Source organism: Babylonia areolata, chromosome 24 (genome assembly GCF_041734735.1).
Source record: "Babylonia areolata isolate BAREFJ2019XMU chromosome 24, ASM4173473v1, whole genome shotgun sequence".
Lineage (NCBI taxonomy): Eukaryota > Metazoa > Mollusca > Gastropoda > Neogastropoda > Buccinidae > Babylonia > Babylonia areolata.
In genome coordinates, this window is record NC_134899.1 from 8,638,386 (window position 1) to 8,658,594 (window position 20,209).

The following is a 20,209-nucleotide window of genomic DNA, read 5'->3' on the forward strand; positions in this document are numbered from 1 at the left end:
TATACCAGAGCAAAACAAAACAAAACAAAACAAACGTTGTCATGACAACAGCAAAACACAGAGCTGTTTCTCAAAGAGCAGCTGATTTTCTGAACAAGGACAAGACAACTGGATGATGTGAGAGGAAAAAGTCGCTTTGCTCCAGGCGCCTGACCGTGGTGTTACAGCAGACTGTCAGAAATTGGAGGGAATTTGTTCCATCCCTGTCTCTTAGCAAAGCTGACAAAGCTCTGATGATCAGCAATGATAAACTGTCCACACATCAGACATGCCTACCCCAGAATCGGACTATCAGTGCTACAGCCTCCAAAAGCCTGCAACAAACCAAAGTGATCTGTAACAACATGAAACAGCTTCTCGCAGTCATGGAACAGCACATACACAGACCAAAAGAAAGCTGTGAACTTGTTGCACAGTTGTAGACAACACTCGCACTGATTTTGTCTTTATCAGTGTTTCGCACACATCCTCTTCGTCACTGCTTAAAACCTTTAAGTGTAGTTTTCACACTCATTCATTTTCGTTACCATGTCAGTTTACTGTTTCATACACATCCTGTCTAAACCCCAACTTCTCAGTAAGTTAAAAGTTAAAGGTCCCAAAGCCTTTCATGACCATCAGGTCAATGGATTCATATTCACTGTGTCTGGGGCACAGCACAGGAAGGCAGCACCCCGACGCTCTCCTTCAAACACACAAACAGGAGTAAGGGGTCACGCCCCGGGTCAACAGTTCCCACAGCACCACGCCGTATGACCACTGTCACACAGACCATGGTGATAGAGTGAGTGCGTGCGTGTGTGCATGATATGTGTGTGTGCCTCAACACACTGTCACACACACTCTTACTGCCTCAACACGCTATACTCACACAAACATGCACACAAACTGCCTCAACACACACACACACACACACTCTCCCTCAACACACTCATACACACACTGCCTCAACACACTTACACACTCATGCTGCCTCAATGCACTCACACACACACTCATGCTGCCTCAACACACACACACACACACACACTCACACACACACAACAGACTGCCTCAACACACTGACACACACACACACACCATCACACAGACACATACACACTGCTGCAACACAATTCATCAACACAATGACACACACACACTGCCTCAACACAATTCATCAACACACTGCCTCAACACAATTCAACACAATTCATCAACACACAGACACACACACACACGCACACACAGCCTCAACACAATTCATCAACACACTGACACACACAACTGTCCCAAACAGCCCCAAATCTGACACACACACACACACACACACACACTCAAACACACACACACTGCCCCGACCAACACCACCAGGCGCCACTGACCACGTCAGTCTTGGAGCTGTACGTCCCTTTCTCCAGACTCTCCAGCGCCATCCACTTCACGGGCAGCTTGGCCTTCTTGTTCTCCGAGCTGTAGTACTCCTTCTCGTAGATGTCTCGCGCCAGGCCAAAATCAGCCACCCGCACACGGAACTCTTCGTCCAGCCTGTATCACGGCACAGATTGCATAAACAGATGCATGTCATGGTGCAGCAGAATGTTCAAAGAAATATCTGTGTCACAGGCAGAGATTTAGCAAAGAGATCTGTGTCACAGAGCGGCAGAGATTTATCTATGTCATAGCATGGCAGAAATTTAGCAAAGAGATCTGTGTCATAACCTGGCAGAGATTTAGCAAAGAGATCCGTGTCGTAGCGTGGCAGAGATCCACAAAAAGATCTATGTCACAGAGCAGCAGAGATTTAGCAAAAAGATTTGGTATCATGGCTCATTCATTTTAAGAAATACTTCTTTTAGCATCGTTCATTTCAATTTAAAAGACAGACATACAACATAACTAACAAGGACATACAGAAACAAAATGAGACAAAAGGATGAATGTGAGGTGTTGTGATCAAGAAATGTGAGACACTGGTATGATATAAACTGCCTAATTCTGATTATAGTCGTGATGCTACTAAAGGCTAGTGCTCGAAAGGGGTTTCCAAGATTCCAGTGATAATATTCTACATGTGGCTACAAAAATAATGATAATCAAAAAAGGAAATAATAAACAAAGCAGGGTGCAAGTGCTGAACAAATCCAACATGGAAACAAACCCAGACAAGGCTTGTGCTTAAACAGGCGAGATAATCATGTTATGCTCTGACAGAAATCATGTGGATGTGGAGTGCTCAGAAGTGAAACCAAAAAAAAATTCACATATACAGCACTGCCATGTGCTTGCAGACTTGAAGCCAACAACAGACGAATGTGATATACTGCACAGTGACAATTTGCAGCTGCACAGTTTAATTTTATCCTGCAGGAATATGACCACCCCCCCCCCCCCCCCCCCCTGAAAACTACACCAATTGGGGCTTGCAGCACATATGTCCGTATTGCTCATGTATCAAGAGCAGTACATCATTGTGTGGGTTCATTTTGTTAACAATGGCATCACTGCATTGAACACAATTACTTACAATGCATGAGAAAATAACTACTTTAACACACTCTTTCACACAGACTATATCACCAATCATTATTTAAAATGTTAGAATCAGTCTCAGAAAAAAAGAAGAAGGAAAAAAAGCAGCAATTTACAACGTGAAAAATCAGGATAATACATTAATGAATTCAGTTTTTTGTTTTTTTTTGTTAGTGATCGTCTGATACTTTTCAGAAACCTGAAAAACGGAACCCATTCGAGTGCAGGAATAACAGTTATTTTTTGCTGCTGCCCTTCACTGTGTTCAGTGGTGCTACATTCTTGCCCCTCATCCTCAGCCACATATAATCCCTTTATTATCACTATTATCATCATCATTATTACTTCTGCTTCTTCTTCTGCGTTCACTCGTATGTACACGAGTGGGCTTTTATGTGTATGATCGTTTTTACCCTGCCATGTAGGCAGCCATACTCCGTTTTCGAGGGTGTGCATGCTGGGTATGTTCTTGTTTCCATAACCCACCGAACGCTGACATGGATTACAGGATCTTTAACGTGCGTATTTGATCTTCTGCTTGCATATACACAGGAAGGGGGTTCAGGCACTAGCAGGTCTGCACATATGTTGACCTGGGAGATCGGAAAAATCTCCACCCTTTACCCACCAGGCGCCGTCACCGTGATTCGAACCCGGGACCCTCAGATTGACAGTCCAACGCTTTAACCATTCGGCTGTTGCACCTGTCATCATTATTACTATTATTACTGACATTACTATTATCAGTATCATTATTATCATCATTATCATTATTATTCTTTTATTCTTTATTATAATCATTATTAGGATTATCTGTCCAATGACAGCCGGCAGTCAGCTCTACCCAGGTAGGCAGCCTGTTGTGTAAATGACTCAGTGTTTGTAAGGCGTTTACAGATTGGTCTCCGACCAAGGATAGGCGTTGTATAAAGTATCCATATCAATCAAACAATCTAGAATCTGAATGGCAAAGCCACAAACCTGTCTGCTGCAGCCCACATGCTGATAATCCACAGAAAGCAGTGGATATGAACCCTCCAAGAGGTCATGGGGCTAAAGAGGTAATCACTATCATTTCTGGACGGTACAGAGAAGTGAACCCCATGGTTAAAAAAAAAAAACAAAACAAAAAACTTTGTCATTTTCTGCATAGTCTGAGGGTCTCAACCATACAGAACACATAATACTCTATAATATTCGATCAGATAATCAATTTGTGGTGAGAAACTCATGAACAATGCATAAGAATCACAGTCAATCAATGTGTATACATAAAATGCTGTTAACTCTGAAGTAAATCATACATAAAATAACATGTGTTGTTTGTTTGTCAGCATGTCTTCACAAGGAAGAATGTTTTGAAAGAAAAAAAAAAGAAAGAAAAGAAATAGCATTAATGAGATACAGACTGGAAAAAAAAAAAGACTTGTTCATCACAAGATATATAAAAAAAAAAGAAAAAGAAAGGTAAGCATGTAATTTTTTCTTCTTCCAGACAGCACTGTATGGGAATGAGGACTGAATGAAGAAAGGAGTGTTAATTTTCTGATAGTGTGGACAAACTTACGCAAAGCAACACTCTAAAAACATGCTGGTACTAAATTACGTTCTCACACACACTTCAAATGAAAAGATGTTAAATCAAAAACAAACAAAAATACAGATTACATACACTATCCGATACAAACACAAACTCTCTCTTCCTTATATTGAGACCAATTATGAACACACTAACACGCACACAAACACACATACATCCACCCACACACAAACACCTCCAGCTTACCCAAACACATACCCTTCCTCACACCAACAGTTAGCAGACCTGCCAACCCCTAACAAGACTTGACAGAAGAATTTCATCATCTGAACGTAGCAGTCCAGTGTCTGCAAGCAGCAGCACCAACACTCACAGTAACTTTGCCATTCCGAAATAACGAAAAAATCAGCGGCTGTTGCAGCTTTTGAAATTCCAACCTGTCTGGAGGTTTTAATGTGTTGAAAATCATTGTTCGTTCCGCTGTGTGACACCTTCAAATTGAGTCAACACACAGTGCAGAGTGTGGTTTGAACACACAGACGAAGGACAATGTATGAGTATTCTCTGCTGTAAGCTGCAAGGGTAGCACTGTGTGGATACTTGTTTCCACAAAGCGAAAGACAGCTGGAGGGAAGAGTCTGATTCCCTAAAATGGAAGAGGGGAAAATTAAACAACATAAACTGAGCTCCAGTTGGCTCAGGCCCATCACAAGCCATAGAACAAAAATTCCAATCGGCTCAAAGTAAAGTACCATACTGGCAAAAGTACACTGTCGTCTACATCACAGGTTAAATTTCCACCTCCTCATTCAGTATTTTCACTATGAGTGTGATAGCGAAGCATTCTGATTCTCAACAGAGCATGCTATGCTCAAAACGTAGCAGCTGGCAGGTCTGGATAATCAAAAGGGTATAACACCTCCTACGGAAAGGTAAGCATTCAGTCTTGACTCCCCCATGTCCAACCCCCCTGGCCCCTAACACCACTTACATGCAGTTTCTGGCGGCTAAATCTCTATGGACAAACTTCAGTCCTGCCAGGTAGTCCATGCCCCGCGCTATGTCCACTCCAAACATAATCAAATCCTTAATCGTCGGTTGCTGCAATCCAAACCAAAACCAAAAGAAGCATGGATGAAAACAAAATGAAGGCATGGGGGGACTGGGTAGTGGGGGTCAGGGTGAGGGTGAGGGTCAGGGGTGAGGGGTGGGGGGCCACCAGCACAGCCAAGGACAAAAACCAACAAGCTAAATCGAGAAATTTAAAAGCATAAAGTTAGATTCATGCACAACTCTAAAAGTCAGCGGTAACACGCTTTTTGTTGTCAAAACTATATTAGGTCATGTGACTTTTTTTTTTTTTTTAAAAAGGAGAAATAAGGATACACTTATCTATGCATAAACATGCACATAAACATGCACAAACACACACACACTTCATAGGTTCACAATTAATTTTCTTTCACTCCTTGTGGGAGGTGGAAGACTGCGAACAAATGATACAAACAGAAGGTAATAACCACCTGTACATGCAGAAACACACCCAGACAAGAAGACCTAGTTGACAACATTAATTATAACTGTAAAAATGCTACATTTTGTTACTGTCCCAGGGACAGTATAGGCATGGCAGCACATGTTGCTTTGCCACTGTGATCTTCAAACTGTCAGGATGCCTACTACATAAACTCTGTCAAATACCTCCTTCTCATGTGGACAACTTTTCTTACACAGGAAGGGACTATTTCTTTATCACACACAAGCACACATACATAAATATGTATACAGTCAACCCTTATCTAACCATTCTTCACACACACACACACACACACACACAAATATACTCAACCCCATCCACACATCTTTCACACACACAAACACATGCACACTGATACATTAATGAACACACTCACACACACAACACATACACAAATGTACACACAGACATTAACAAACATACATGCACACACCAATGTACACATTTCCACACACTAAACACCTATTAATCCATCCCCCACACCCCCCTCCCCTGAAACCCCCCTCCAATAGAAAGGAACAAATTTAAATCAAAGAAGGAAGAAGAAATCACACACACACACACACACACACACAGAGGAGTCACACAGATCCACACATATGCACGCATTCAGAAATTGGACAGCTATCCCTCCAAAACATATGCACACTCCCACAAATATGTGCATGCATACACGCATGTACATGCACGCACTCAACCCCAAATCACCCATACCCTTCAACACACATGCAAACACCAAAACAAACACATGAGCATGAACATGTATGCTGCAAACACACCCACACACACAAATGTACATACTCAACCCTCATCCACTTAACCTTTTAACACACACACACACACAAACACATGTAAGTATGTATCGCTTGCAAATGCACACACACACACACATACACACACCATCTACCTACCTAGCCCTCACAAACACACACACGACAGCACACACACACATACATCATAAACACACTCCCCCCACCCACACACATCCACACACTCACCCCTACCCACCACCCCACCACCCAACACGACACACCTTCCCCTCAACCTCAGCCCTTCCCCACATCCCTGTTCAACCTCACACATGGAGATGGAAGTGACAGACTTTTTACAATGCCCTCCAGTTTCCTATTGATGTTCTGGGCCACTGAACTGAAGTGTATGTCTAAACAGTCTCCTTCTTTGTTGATGGACTGCAACTCCCACATTCACTCGTACGTACAAGAGTGGGTTTTTACGTGCATGACCATTTTTGCCCCGCCATGTAGGCAGCCATACTCCATTTTCAGGGGTTTGCATGTTGGGTATGTTCTTGTTTCCATAACCCGCTGAACACTGACATGGATTACAGGATCTTTAATGTATGTGTTTGATCTTCTGCCTGCATATACACACGAAGGGGGTTCAGGCACAAGCAGGTCTGCACGTATGCTGACCTGGGAGATTGGAAAAATCTCCACCCTTCACCCACCAGGCGCCGTTACCGAGATTCGAACCCGGGACCCTCAGATTGAAAGTCCAACGCTTCAACCACTTGGCTATTGCACCTGTCTGTCTGAATATCAAAAGAAAAGTAAAAACCCTTTGAAGAAATAATCACTAAAATGTCAATACACAAATCAGTATAGTACAGGGGGAAAACTCCAATTCATGCAACCACATGCACACACACACACACACTCACATACATCTACCCACCAAGCCCTCTTGAACACACACAAATACACACACTTTTCCCTTCCCCCTCCCCAACACACACTCAACCCCTGACTCCACATCCACCCCTCCACATCACTCACACCCACATCACACCAAGAACACACTACACCTCACACCCCCTACACAACACTCCACCACCTCATTCCTCCCCCACTGCCCTGTGTGTGTGTGTGTGTGTGTGTGTGTGTGTGTGCGCGTGCGCAAATGCATGTTGTACGTCATACTTATATTCATGTACACTTATGTACACATGCATAACTTTTGTTGTAAATGCCATATGCTCCCTGTCAGCAGGGCATGAACTCAATCTCCAAGTTATCATCTTTATTATGTGTTTCATTCTTGACAGTTCTGCTATCCTCTATGCTGAGAAAAATTCAGGAAAAATAAAATTTTCACACCTGAAATCTTTGTTCAGTCACATCTCCCAAACTAGTTTATTGAAGATAACAGTAAAAAAAAAAAGAAAAAAAGAAAAAAAAAGAAGTGTATATCAAAACTCATAAAAATAATCAGCTTTGTACAATGCAACTTTGCAAAATACAGCACACACACTCACACACACACAAAAACACATTCACTTCATGAAAACATACTTCATCAATTTGTTCATAACACACATATACACCTACACACACAACATACACCTCCCCCTTTTATTGACTGTCACACACACACACTACAATCCCAAAGAATATCACGGGAGTTATTTCTTTTTCTTCAAGTTCAAGCGTGACTCACGTGCTGCTCGTCGCGGATGTAGGTGAGGAGGTCTCCGTGCTTCATGAAGGGCAGCACGACAAGCGGCATGGCGTCCAGGTTGAGGCAGATGCCGATCAGCGTCAGCACATTGGCGTGGTGGAAGTCCTTCATGATCAGTGCCTCCTGCAGGAAGCTCTGCAGCTCTATCTCCCGTGGGTTGTTGTCTGCCACACATCAGGTTCGAACTCAAGATACAGCAATGTTCAGCGACTCCCACAGCCTTTTAGGGCCACGTGGGCAGTGAACTCATAGCCACTGAGTCAAGGGCTAGGCACAGGAAGGCGGGGTCCTATCCTCTCCTGCCGTTTTAACCCTTTCACCGCCAAGCTTGCATTTAAGCACAGGCGTGGTAGAGGACCCATGTCACTGGAAGGTGACCATTCATTGATCTGTTATCCAGGAACCTACTGCTCTTAATGCTCAGTAGCAGGTTAGGCCATATTTTCCATACATCGCAGGGGGAATCACCAGCTATTCTTAGTCACGGTCTTTTCTGTGTTTATAGTACAAGGGAATTTTGTACTCTAAATTGAATGGTGGTGAAAGGGTAAACGGTCTCCCAACTTGGGTACCTGTTGATACCTGTGTGGAGTGAGGAAAATCAGAGTAAAATGCCTTCCCCAAGGACACAACACCTTGCTGAAATAGGGGCCTCCAGCCATGATCACTGGTATACACTGGATCACAAGTCCACTGCAACGTCAAACTGACACCGTAAGTCATATACCATTCAACACAGGAAATTCTCCCTGCCTTAGATAAGGTTCAGGCACAACACAGGGTGATGTTCAAGGTGCTTTATAATCATGCATCCCAGCAATCTGTAACATCAACTGCTGAAGGGATATACCATTCTGTGGAGTGATGGCCTAGAGGTAACGCGTCCGCCTAGGAAGCGAGAGAATCTGAGCGTGCTGGTTCTAATCACGGTTCAGCCGCCAATATTTTCTCCCCCTCCACTAGACCTTGAGTGGTGGTCTGGACGCTAGTCATTCGGATGAGACGATAAACCAAGGTGTCGTGTGCAGCATGCACTTAGCGCACATAAAAGAACCCACGGCAACAAAAGAGTTGTTCCTGGCAAAATTCTGCAGAAAAATCCACATCGATAGCACAGGAAAAAATACAAAAAAAATGGGTGGCGCTGTAGTATAGCGACGCGCTCTCCATGGGGAGAGCAGCCCGAATTTCACACAGAGAAATCTGTTGTGATAAAAAGAAATACAAATACAAATACAAATAACAGGACATTCTATCTCCCTGGGGGTACATGCCTCAAGTCTGAACACAAGATATGGCGACATTCCAAATGGATGATATGATTATCAATACTTATACATGACTATCTTTGGTCAGAGACTAAGATCCAAGCGCTATACAAACATGGAGTCATCTGCCCAACAGACTGCCTGCCTGGGTAGAGTTGACTGACTGCTGACCTTCAGGTGCTCATCATTTGTTTCCAGTGTCATTTCAGTAAGGGCTTCAGTCGCACGCACACATACACACAGAATATGGTTATATGTAATATCAACTGCTGAAGTCACATCTCATCCTCTAGCAGGAAATTCAACTTCCCTCATGTTGTTGCCTGGGTTCTGGGAAAATATGGCAATATTCAAGGGGCTTTTTTTGATTCAAAACAAATCAAAAATCAATCTATCTGAACACCAGCTGCTGAAGTTAAAAAACATTCTGTAATGGTAGAAACTTACAATTCCTTTTATTGGTAATATGACTGATGATACATTCACACACACACACACACACACACACATACAGACACACACACATATTCACACTCACTCACACAAACAAAGAAGCATGTGTGTATGCACACCTTCATACGTGTACACACACATACACAAAAAACTCACTGTGTAAAGTTTTGACAGCCACCAGAATGTCTCCTTTCTGTTCGGGCAGAGTGAGGAACCCACGTTTCACACAGCCAAAATTACCTGAAACAAAGCCTCAATTACCTGAAACAAACTACCTGAAATACAGCCTCAATTACCTGAAACACAGCCACAATTACCTGAAACACAGCCACAATTACCTGAAACACAGCCACAATTACCTGAAACAAATTACATGAAACACAGCCACAATTACCTGGAAATCTAGCCACAATACCTGGAAATACAGCCACAATACCTGGAACACAGCCACAATTACCTGAAACACAGCCACAATTACCTGCAACAAATTACCTGAAACACAGCCACAATTACCTGAAACAAATTACTCAAAACACAGCCACAATTACCTGAAACAAATTACCTGAAACACAGCCACAATTACCTGAAACACAGCCACAATTACCTGAAACACAGCCACAATTACCTGAAACAAATTACATGAAACACAGCCACAATTACCTGGAAATCTAGCCACAATACCTGGAAATACAGCCACAATACCTGGAACACAGCCACAATTACCTGAAACACATCCACAATACCTGGAAATAGCCACAATTACCTGAAACAAATTACCTGTGACACAGCCACAATTACATGAAACACAGCCACAATTACCTGAAACAAATTACTCAAAACACAGCCACAATTACCTGAAACAAATTACCTGAAACACAGCCACAATTACCTGAAACACAGCCACAATTACCTGAAACAAATTACCTGAAACAAATTACCTGAAACACAGCCACAATGACCTGAAACAAATCTCCCTAGTTGTTTTGTTTATGTGTCACCCCGTCCCCCAGCCCCTCCAACAATTAGGGACATTTTGTTTTCTATATTCCCATGATGATAAATTATGACAGGGGTGATGCTGCTGCTGTTAGGGGAGTCCATTATTGAGCTGTGGGACTGTATTTTGACAAGGCTGTTCTCTCGCAATATATCCATCCATTGAGCTGTGGGACTGTATTTTGACAAGGCTGTTCTCTCGCAATATATCCATCCATTGAGCTGTGGGACTATATTCTGTCAGGGCTGTTCTCTTGCAATATATCCTGGTGTTAACCAGGATGAAGATCTAGACAGACACCTACCGTGTTGGTCAGGAAACTGGAGCAAAACTCCCAAAGACATGTCTGTGAAGTGGATGGATCACCCTCCACTGTGTGGTCCCAGACTTCCCATTTGAGCCCATAGCGCATTAACTCTTTCCATACGAACGGCGAAAGAGACGACGTTAACAGCGTTTCACCCCAATTACCATCATCAAAATATTGCAAGCGGAAGGCTCTTATAATGAAGACGTGAATGTTGACAAAGAATACCACAATTCTGACGACGGAAGCTAAAGGCTGGGTCATTCAGACACCCACTGGACATCCGAGGGGTCTGTGTAGAGGAGAAGAGAGGACTGGCCGTGTCACATGTCAGTGTTTTTGCACGCGGCGGCGAGTGTGTGCAACTCAGTGACACAGCGAGACTGATACAAACACATACATACTGTCACTTAAGAAAGGAGAGTGTTACATGTCAGAGTATGTCGGCAAGTTGGGAAAAGGTCAGATGGAAGATCTGATAATTGAGTTCTACATAGGGGTGTCAGGTAGATTCGGATCTATAATTGTAGTGTGGAACCATGTTTGTTGTGTGTTTCCGTCTCCCCTGCTGGGAGAGTTCATTGTGAGGGGACTTGCGGGAAGGGCTTCCGGTTTTAAACTTCGAGGCAGAAGGACACTTCTCTTCCTTGGATCGCGGGAGTCCAAAGCTTGTGTTGCCAGTCAGAGGCATCGGTTTCTTTTTTATTGTTGGATTTAGTGCTGTAAAAGTTGGTTTCATGTTGATTTGTTGCTGGAGATTCTTGTGGGTTTTGTGCTGTACTGGAGTGATTTTGCTGTCGTGTGAAGTGCCTTGTTATCGAACAGGACTTTGTTGTTTTTTTTAGTTCGGGAGTTCGTCATTTATATTTATAGTACAAGCCATCCAGGGATTGCCTGAAGATCTTGAGTTAAGCGGAGTGCTAATCTCATATTATTGTTGACTGGTCTAGAGTGGGCCAAGTCAGGAGACTGCAGGATCAATGTAGTCGAAATTCTTTCTTCTGGAGTGTTAGATCCAGGATGTAGTCGACTATGAGTTTCCCAGTACAAGTTCTGGTTGCTGGAGTGCGGGTCGACAGGTTACTGGTTTTGGAGCCAGTTCAGTTGCTGACGGTGGAAGTCGTGATTTCTGCTGAGTCCAGTAGTGGATCTGTAGATAATCTCACCAGACAGCCTGGTAAGGATATTTCAATTGTTGTGAGAATGTATGGTGGGTACATGTGAAAGACTTGGGTATAATGGGGTTGTAATTATTAATGGTGAGATTAGGGGTGTAATGGAGATAATATATTTGATAGTATGTTTAGTATAGTAAAGATATTAGTTAGTAAAAGAAATGATGATAAATGGGTGTAGCGTGGCCCAGTTGTCTGCCTGGGAAAAACATGTTTAACCGTGGTTTAAGTTGAGTTCAGGTAGTACGAATTATGTTGGAAATATTTTTGTTAGTAGCTTGTAGATAATCTCACCAGACAGCCTGATCTGTGTGACTGTTCGGCGGTCTGATCTGATAACCTGGCGTGACTGGCTGGTGGGCGGACTGTGTTGACGCTACTTATGGACAACCAGGGACGACGTGGGAGGCTGTTTCGCTGACTGGAGAGGAGGACCTGCATGTGTACTTCACTCCGACAACTGTGCGCCGCATCGTGAAGATGAGTCATTAGATTTTACCCCCCCGGACATTAACACTTACCTGGTCGGCAATGATGAGTGCGGCCGCGAGTCGCTAGACTTTTATTTGTTTTATGAATGTTGGGGAAAAAGGGGAGGGTTAAAAGAAAGGAAACGATTCAATAAATGTTCTAAAGATTGAAATTTGGTGTGGTCACCCTTTTTTTGAAAGTTGTTGGTATAAATGTTGTCTTGTTACACGTTTTCATTTAGTACCGGATAAGTAAAATTAATACAGGTTAAGTAAACCACCCCTAAAATTGTTAGGACAATTTTGCATAAGCTCTTTTGTATAAACCAATACCCCTAGACTACTATTGTATTAAAAGAGTTTGTGACAGGCCGTACTGAGTGAGTTAAACTCTGGATAGAAGCCGGCCACTGGGTGACAAAACACACCTCCAGTGGGGTTTGAACCCACGTCCTCCCAGTTGTCAGTCGGTCACACTAACCACTTCACCACAGTAACTGGTCCAGCTGAGTCATGTGCAGGTCAAGCATCTGTCCCCCTTCCTTACCCCTTGTTTTTTTTTTTTTTACCCCAGGAGATGTGGTGTCAGTCCATCTGTTCTTTTTTTTTTCTTTTCTTTTTTTCTTTTTCTGTCTTTCCCTCCATCTCCCTCCTTCAACAGTTCCTGGGAGGAGAAAGAAAAAAGGAAAAAAACAAGGGTGGTTCTGCACCGTGGCAATGCACTACCCCCCAGGGACAGCATCCTGAATTATACACAGAGAAATCTGTAGTGACAAAAAAAGTAAAACAGAATAGAATAGTAAAAAAAAAAGAAAGAAAAAAAAGAAAAGAATACAGTACAATACAGTATAATGCAATACAGTACAATATAACACAGTACAATACAATACAAAACGGTACAATACTGTGCAGTCCAGTACAGTAAAGTACAATACAATACAGGATAAATACAACAGCACACAGAATGATGCTCACCTTTTCCAATCTCCTCTCCTAGCGTCAGGCACTCCCTGTCGATCAGCAGACTCTCGTTCTCTATCAGCTTCAGGATGTCCTCGTCAATGGGCAGCATAGGCATCGCCTCCGCTCCCTGCACCTGCATCCTCTCAAAGTAGTCTGCACACACACACATACATACATGTATGAATGCACATGCCACATGCACACACACACACACTGACACAAAAGCATGAATGCAGAAGTCACAAACAGACACACACACACATAAATGCACACACACATGCACATAAATGCACACACACATGCACACAATGGCAAAGTTTTAAATAAAAGTATAAATAATATTCAACAACCAGAATCTATCAATCAATCAAATACATTCAGCAATTTAATCAGATTATGACAAATTCAGGCATTATCAAACAGGATAAAGCTGAACGCTTTTATAACAAAGTTCAGCAACGATGTTAAATGCATGTGTGGAGAATCTATTTCTAGCAAATACATACTCTTTGAATGTCAGAGTCTGAAATTGTTTTTACCAAACTTCTCGGAAAATTCTTGTGCATGTATTTTTTGATAATTTCAAGATGTTATCTGCTATTGCAGAAGGTTTGCAGCATAGTCCAATAGGACATTTGTTATAGTTGTTATAGTTGTTCGATGTTAGCATTTCCTTCTATATGCTTATGTCTCCCCTTTTAATGTTTTATTTTTTCCAGTGCTCTGTATCTTTCCCCACCACACACACACATGCGCACACACATATATACACACCATTCTTCACCCCTTTTTTTTCCTTCGTCTGATATCACTTAAAGTGTAAGACATTAAACTGAAGACTACTACTACTACACATGCACACAAACACACACATACACACACTACACAACTACTCGTCCACAATAAATCCAGACGTAATCATTGCCTTCCAGCAACAAGAGAAGCACTATTCATTTGTGCACTCTAGTTTAACATCAACTCTCTGGACACTGTGTATTTCTTCAAATATATCACTGAACCACTGAAAAAGGAAGGATGGTGGGAGTGGCTGATTTTTGTACTAATGAAAAGTTTGTAGCCAGGGTGCACGGGCTGCTTAACCAGATTTCATGTCTTAACTCAGTACTGCCAGTTAGCTCCCCTGACAAATTTCATGTCTTAACTCAGTACTGCCAGTTAGCTCCCCTGACTTTTCCCACAGACAACCCATTTGTATGGGTAAGAAATGAAATCGCCAAAAAAAACAAAAAACAAATGTAAGAATTTATGACCAGAAAACTTCAAAACTGATCAGTAAGATAACAATCAGTTGGGGACAAAACACAAAACTTCCTCTCTTCTTATGCTTTCATACAGTGAGATGATGACAGATTCCATATTTTTTGTTTGAAATTTGCAAACACTGATGACTTGTAAACGAATCCAGGAAAGCACAAAGAGTTTGAAACAGATTAAATTCAGAGGATTACACAGCCATGATAGGGCCCCTTTGTCTAATTCTGTTGTCTGCCTTGTGACTAAGACGAAACTAGGTCAGACGCCATTGCTGACACGCACTGTTCACATGAACAAGTCACTGCGAAAATAACTCTCCTGCTCGCGAGCACAGCAACACACTCTGCATTTATTGGTCACAGTGGAGAGTGGAAAGGCCAGTTAAGATATTCTTAGCTCATAACGTCATTACGGAAATTAGGTGCCAGTCCAAAAATTCAAAACTATCTAAGGCACCGACTGGGCCCCTTCATCTGAAATGGTTGTAAACAGTAGGGGCCTGATTGGGTCCTTTCATCTGGAGTGAGTTAATACTAACGGTAAAATAAAGACAAAAGGTTTAGAAACCCCATCAAATCACTGATCAGGAAATCTGTACGTGACGGAAAACTCCAACCCATGCTGCGAATGTCAACAGAAAGTATACAGGCAGAGACTGCTCATTAATTCTTTTTCTCTTCCTTACTTAACTGTCAGGTGTTATTGGGTGCTGCACAGAGGAACTGTTCACAGGATTCCTCCAGACCTGTTGGCTGAGTGTCAAAGCCTGGGTCTCTGCAAATGGTTTCCCCGTCCATTCTCCACTTTTCAGTCCATCGGTTTTCCTGTCCTCCCATTTAATTTTTTTTTTTTTTTTAAATACATTTATTTGCTTATTTATCACCATTGTTTTTTTTTGTTTTTAAATTTTTTTTAAATCTATTTATTTTATTTTCATTATTATTACTATATATTTATTTATTTTTTAATTATATTATTATGATTTATTTATTTATTTTATTTTATTCTATTTATTTATTTATTTATTATATTTATTTATTTTTTCTCAAGGCCTGACAAAGCGCGTTGGGTTACACTGCTGGTCAGGCATCTGCTTGGCAGATGTGGTGTAGTGTATATGGATTTGTCCAAACGCCTCCTTGAGCTACTGAAACTGAAACTCCCATACATCTCCCTCCCTCAACAGTTCTTGGGGGGAATGTTTAACTCTTTCACCATCACGGGTGACTTTAGTTGACTAGACAGTGTACTGTCAAGGGCGATTTTTGTTGACAAGGACAGGTCATGTTGATAAGATCATTTTTTTCACATTTTAACAATGCTCGACAGCTGCAGCCAGTTTCCTGCCAGTAGAACAATGACTAACCTTTGCCCACTGGCTGAGTTTGAAGAGAACAAGTCCTTTGTGTTGTTTTGACATGAACCAAAGCCTGTGACTGAGAGCATTGTTCCTAACACATTAGGTGCTGGGGGGTGTATTTCACACAGAAACTTGGTGGTGAAAGAGTTAAGCAAGGCCACTGGATCAGTGGCGTACTACCGGTTAAAAGAAATCTCCCTCCGGAGTTCCTACCGTTTTCTCGTGCCTCCAAGGAGTAGGTGCGGGTGCCGTTGGAGTCCACCCCATCGATCCCCAGCTGATGTCCGGCAGTGTAGATGATGGACGGTGCGTCTCTTCTCTTGGACTGTCAAAGCCACCAGGGAACAAACAAATGCAATGTCACTCAACACATTCTCTGCATGAGGTGAAGAACAAACACAACACCCATTATATAAATTGTATTGTATTACTTCTTTTTTTCTTTTCTGGTCACAACATATTTTTTTCTGTGTGTGAAATTCAGGCAGCTGCAATGCTGTCCAACCCACTGTTTTCTTCTTTTTTTTCCCCCTGTCAGCATGCATATTTGTTTCAACACAGAATTTTACAAGGGACAACCCTTTCGTTGCTGTGGGTTCTTTTCTTTTTGTGTGCTAAAAGCAGGCTGCACATAGGTCCTCAGTTGATTGTCTCACCCAAAAGACTAGAACCTAGACCACCACTCGAGGTTGGAGGATCATCTCATCCGAAAGACTAGCATGCAGACCTCCACTCGAGGTCTAGTGGAGGAGGGGGGGTAAAATTCCCAGTCTGGTACAGAAGTAGAACTCATGAACACACATCTCCTTGTCAGGCGCATCAAAAGTAGGCCACCACTTTGTTATAAATAAAAGCATTCTCTGGAGGCTAATGGAGTGTCTATGGGAAATGGTATCTGTATCAGTGACTGACTTGCAGATAATAATACGTTAAGCTGTTGGCAACTGTAAAGAATAATGTGGAAATAGTTGACTTCCTTGTTGACTCTGTGTGTTCTGTGGATACAGTCAAGTGTATATGGCTCCCTTTGTTCTCTCTGCATCATCAGCCTGTGCTAACACCTGGAGCTCCTAGAGAGACTTCCACACACACTCACACACACACACTCATGCACACACTCACACACACACACACACACACACACACACTCACTCACACACACACACACCACTCATACACACACAAACACAGTGACACATACACACACTGACACACACACACACTGGTGTGATACATACCCTTTGCCGTTTGATCACAAACACCAGAACGCCGACAGCAATGAGACACAGCACCACAACGATGATGACAGCGATGACAGCCACGCTCAACTGAGCTTGCGTCGCCGAACGGATAAAGGAGATGTACCCAATCTTGGATTTGTTGAAAAGCAGGTTTCCCACTCTGATCTGAAAAGGGAACAAATCAAAAAAACTCAAAAACATAGTTTTTTCTTGCTGTTGCCAAACGCGTGTGTGTGCGTGCATGTACGTGCGTGCATGCGAGTCTCTGTGTGTGTGTGTGTGTGTGTGCGTGTGTGCGTGTGTGTGTGTGTGTGAGTTTGTGTGTGTGTGTGTGTGTGTGTGTGTGTGTGTGTGAGTTTGTGTGTGTGTGTGTGTGCGCGCGCGTGTGTGTGCATGTTCAGTCCTCATATTTTCCAGTTTTCTTTCCACCTTTTTCGTCTCTCTCCTCTCATTTCCATTCTTATTTCCCATTTTCCCCTCTTCTTTTTACTTTTCCCTGTCTCCAGTTTCTTCCACCCCTCCTTTCTTATTACCCTTCCGCTCTCCACTTTTCTTTGCCCCTTCTCCCCCCCGTCCACACCCCCCCGCCTCCCACACACCTTTCTTTTCTTCTTTCCCTCTCCCTGTCTTATTTCCCACCCTCTTAATTTCCCAAATTTCCCTCTCCGAATTCCCCCTCTTATCCCCCTCCCTTCTACAGTTATAACCCGCCCCCCCAGCTCCCCCCTCCTTTTTTTCGTTATTCCATTCCTTCTTGTCCTCTTACTTTATGCTTTCCTCGTCTAACTTTCCACTCCCCTTTCTTTCCCCCCTTTTTCTACCTCCCTCTTATTTCCCCTTTTTCCACCCTCTCCCCCCCCCCCATTTCCCTCTCCTCTTGAATCCCCCAATCTTATTTCCCCCTTTCTTAACATCCCCTGTTTTCCCTTCTTATTTCCATCCCACCTCCCTTCCTCCTCTCTTATTTCCCCCTTCTTGGTTTCCTGTTTCCCCCTCTTTATATATGTATATGTATATATATATCCCCTCCCCTCATCATCCCCCCAATCCCAATCTTATTAACCCCTTCCTATTTCCCCCCTTTTATTTCTCTACACTCTGTATCTGTCCATTTGTTAATCTGTCTCTCACCCTGCCCTCTTTTAAAAGTTCTTTTACATCCCAATTCCATCAATATAGTTTTCACCTACTTTTACATCCTAATTCCATCAATATAGTTTTCACCTACTTTTACATCCCAATTCCATCAATATAGTTTTCACCTACTTCATTTCCCACTTCCATCAATATAGTTTTTACTTACCTTTACTTCCTACATAGATTTTACCTACCTTTACATCCCAATTCCATCAATATAGTTTTTACTTACCTTTACTTCCTACATAGATTTTACCTACCTTCACTTCCCACTTCCGTCAATATAACTTTTCCTTCCCACTTCTGTCAATATATTTTTTACCTACTTTCATTTGCCACTTCTGTCAATTGTATTTTTTACCTACCTTTTGTCAAATAGTTTTTACCTACCTTTACTTCCCACTTCCATCAATATAGTTTTTACCTACCTTTTGTCAAATAGTTTTTACCTACCTTTACTTCCCACTTCCATCAATATAGTTTTTACCTACCTTCACTTCCCACTTCTTGTCCTCGCCCAGCTGTGAGTCACGGAAGGTGGGCCTGCACTTCAGGATGTTCTCCGTCTTCTCGGTGACGTTACAGGGCATCTCTCCGATCGTCACGTGGACGTCAGCCGTGCTGAAGCCCAGATGGAGGTTCTCCCCCTGCCCATCATCACCGGCATGTTACCAAGGGCACGCACTCCCACAACCTGCCTACAGTTCACTTCACTCCAGTTCTGTAACTCAAGGAGGCGTCGCTGTGTTCGTTCGGACAAACCTGTACACTCTACATGACCTCTGCTAAGCAGATGTCTGACCAGCAGCATAACCTGACGCGCTTAGTCAGGCCTTGAAGGGGGAAAATACAAAGAAAATAAGTAAACTGAAATTTGAAAGTATGTAAATAGGTAAGTAATTAAACTGATGAACTGATAAATCAAAATTGTAAATTAACAGATAAATGCATAAATAAAATGAAATAAAATTAATCATGAAAAGATAAATAAATGACATGAATGATAATAATAATGATAACAATTATTATTATAACAATAACAACATAACGATACTAATAATAATATGAACTATAACATAATACAACATTATTCTTTGAATAATAACGCAACAACATTATAGTTTGAATAATAACGCAAACATACACACACACACAGATGCGCAACAGATGAAGCCTGCCTACCCTAAAACATATGCTTGTTTAATAAAAATCAACAAAAAACATTGTGTACATTCAGAAAAAAGAAAGGAAAAAGAATTCACTTCTTCATCACATACTGAACACAGCTTTAAGAAAAATGGCATGGGGCAGGAAAGGAAATACCTGGATAAAACCAGTCAAAAATATAGGTTAATTATATGCATGTGACCTACACAACCTCTGCCAGCTAAGCATGTAACTGAAGGGCAGTTAAGGGCACTCAAGGTCAGTCAGTGGATGAGATGTTTGAAGTTAAAACAGCCAGGATTTTACTGACCTGAGTAAGAAAGATGCTGC

General features: G+C 42.3%; 1 protein-coding gene across 1 annotated transcript in view; it reads right to left on the bottom strand.

The window, feature by feature from the left end:
* Positions 1-297: 297 nt before the first annotated feature.
* LOC143299159 (hepatocyte growth factor receptor-like) overlaps positions 298-20,209 on the bottom strand; it is a 51,531-nt gene continuing 31,619 nt past the window's right edge. The window contains exons 13-22 of the mRNA XM_076612288.1: positions 19,204-19,359; positions 17,573-17,740; positions 16,548-16,659; positions 13,712-13,852; positions 9,944-10,027; positions 8,046-8,230; positions 5,043-5,152; positions 1,365-1,527; positions 702-759; positions 298-314 (exon numbers count right to left, since the gene is read on the bottom strand). Of these exons, the coding sequence (XP_076468403.1) occupies positions 298-314; positions 702-759; positions 1,365-1,527; positions 5,043-5,152; positions 8,046-8,230; positions 9,944-10,027; positions 13,712-13,852; positions 16,548-16,659; positions 17,573-17,740; positions 19,204-19,359 (1,194 nt within the window). The remainder of the gene's footprint in view (positions 315-701; positions 760-1,364; positions 1,528-5,042; positions 5,153-8,045; positions 8,231-9,943; positions 10,028-13,711; positions 13,853-16,547; positions 16,660-17,572; positions 17,741-19,203; positions 19,360-20,209) is intronic.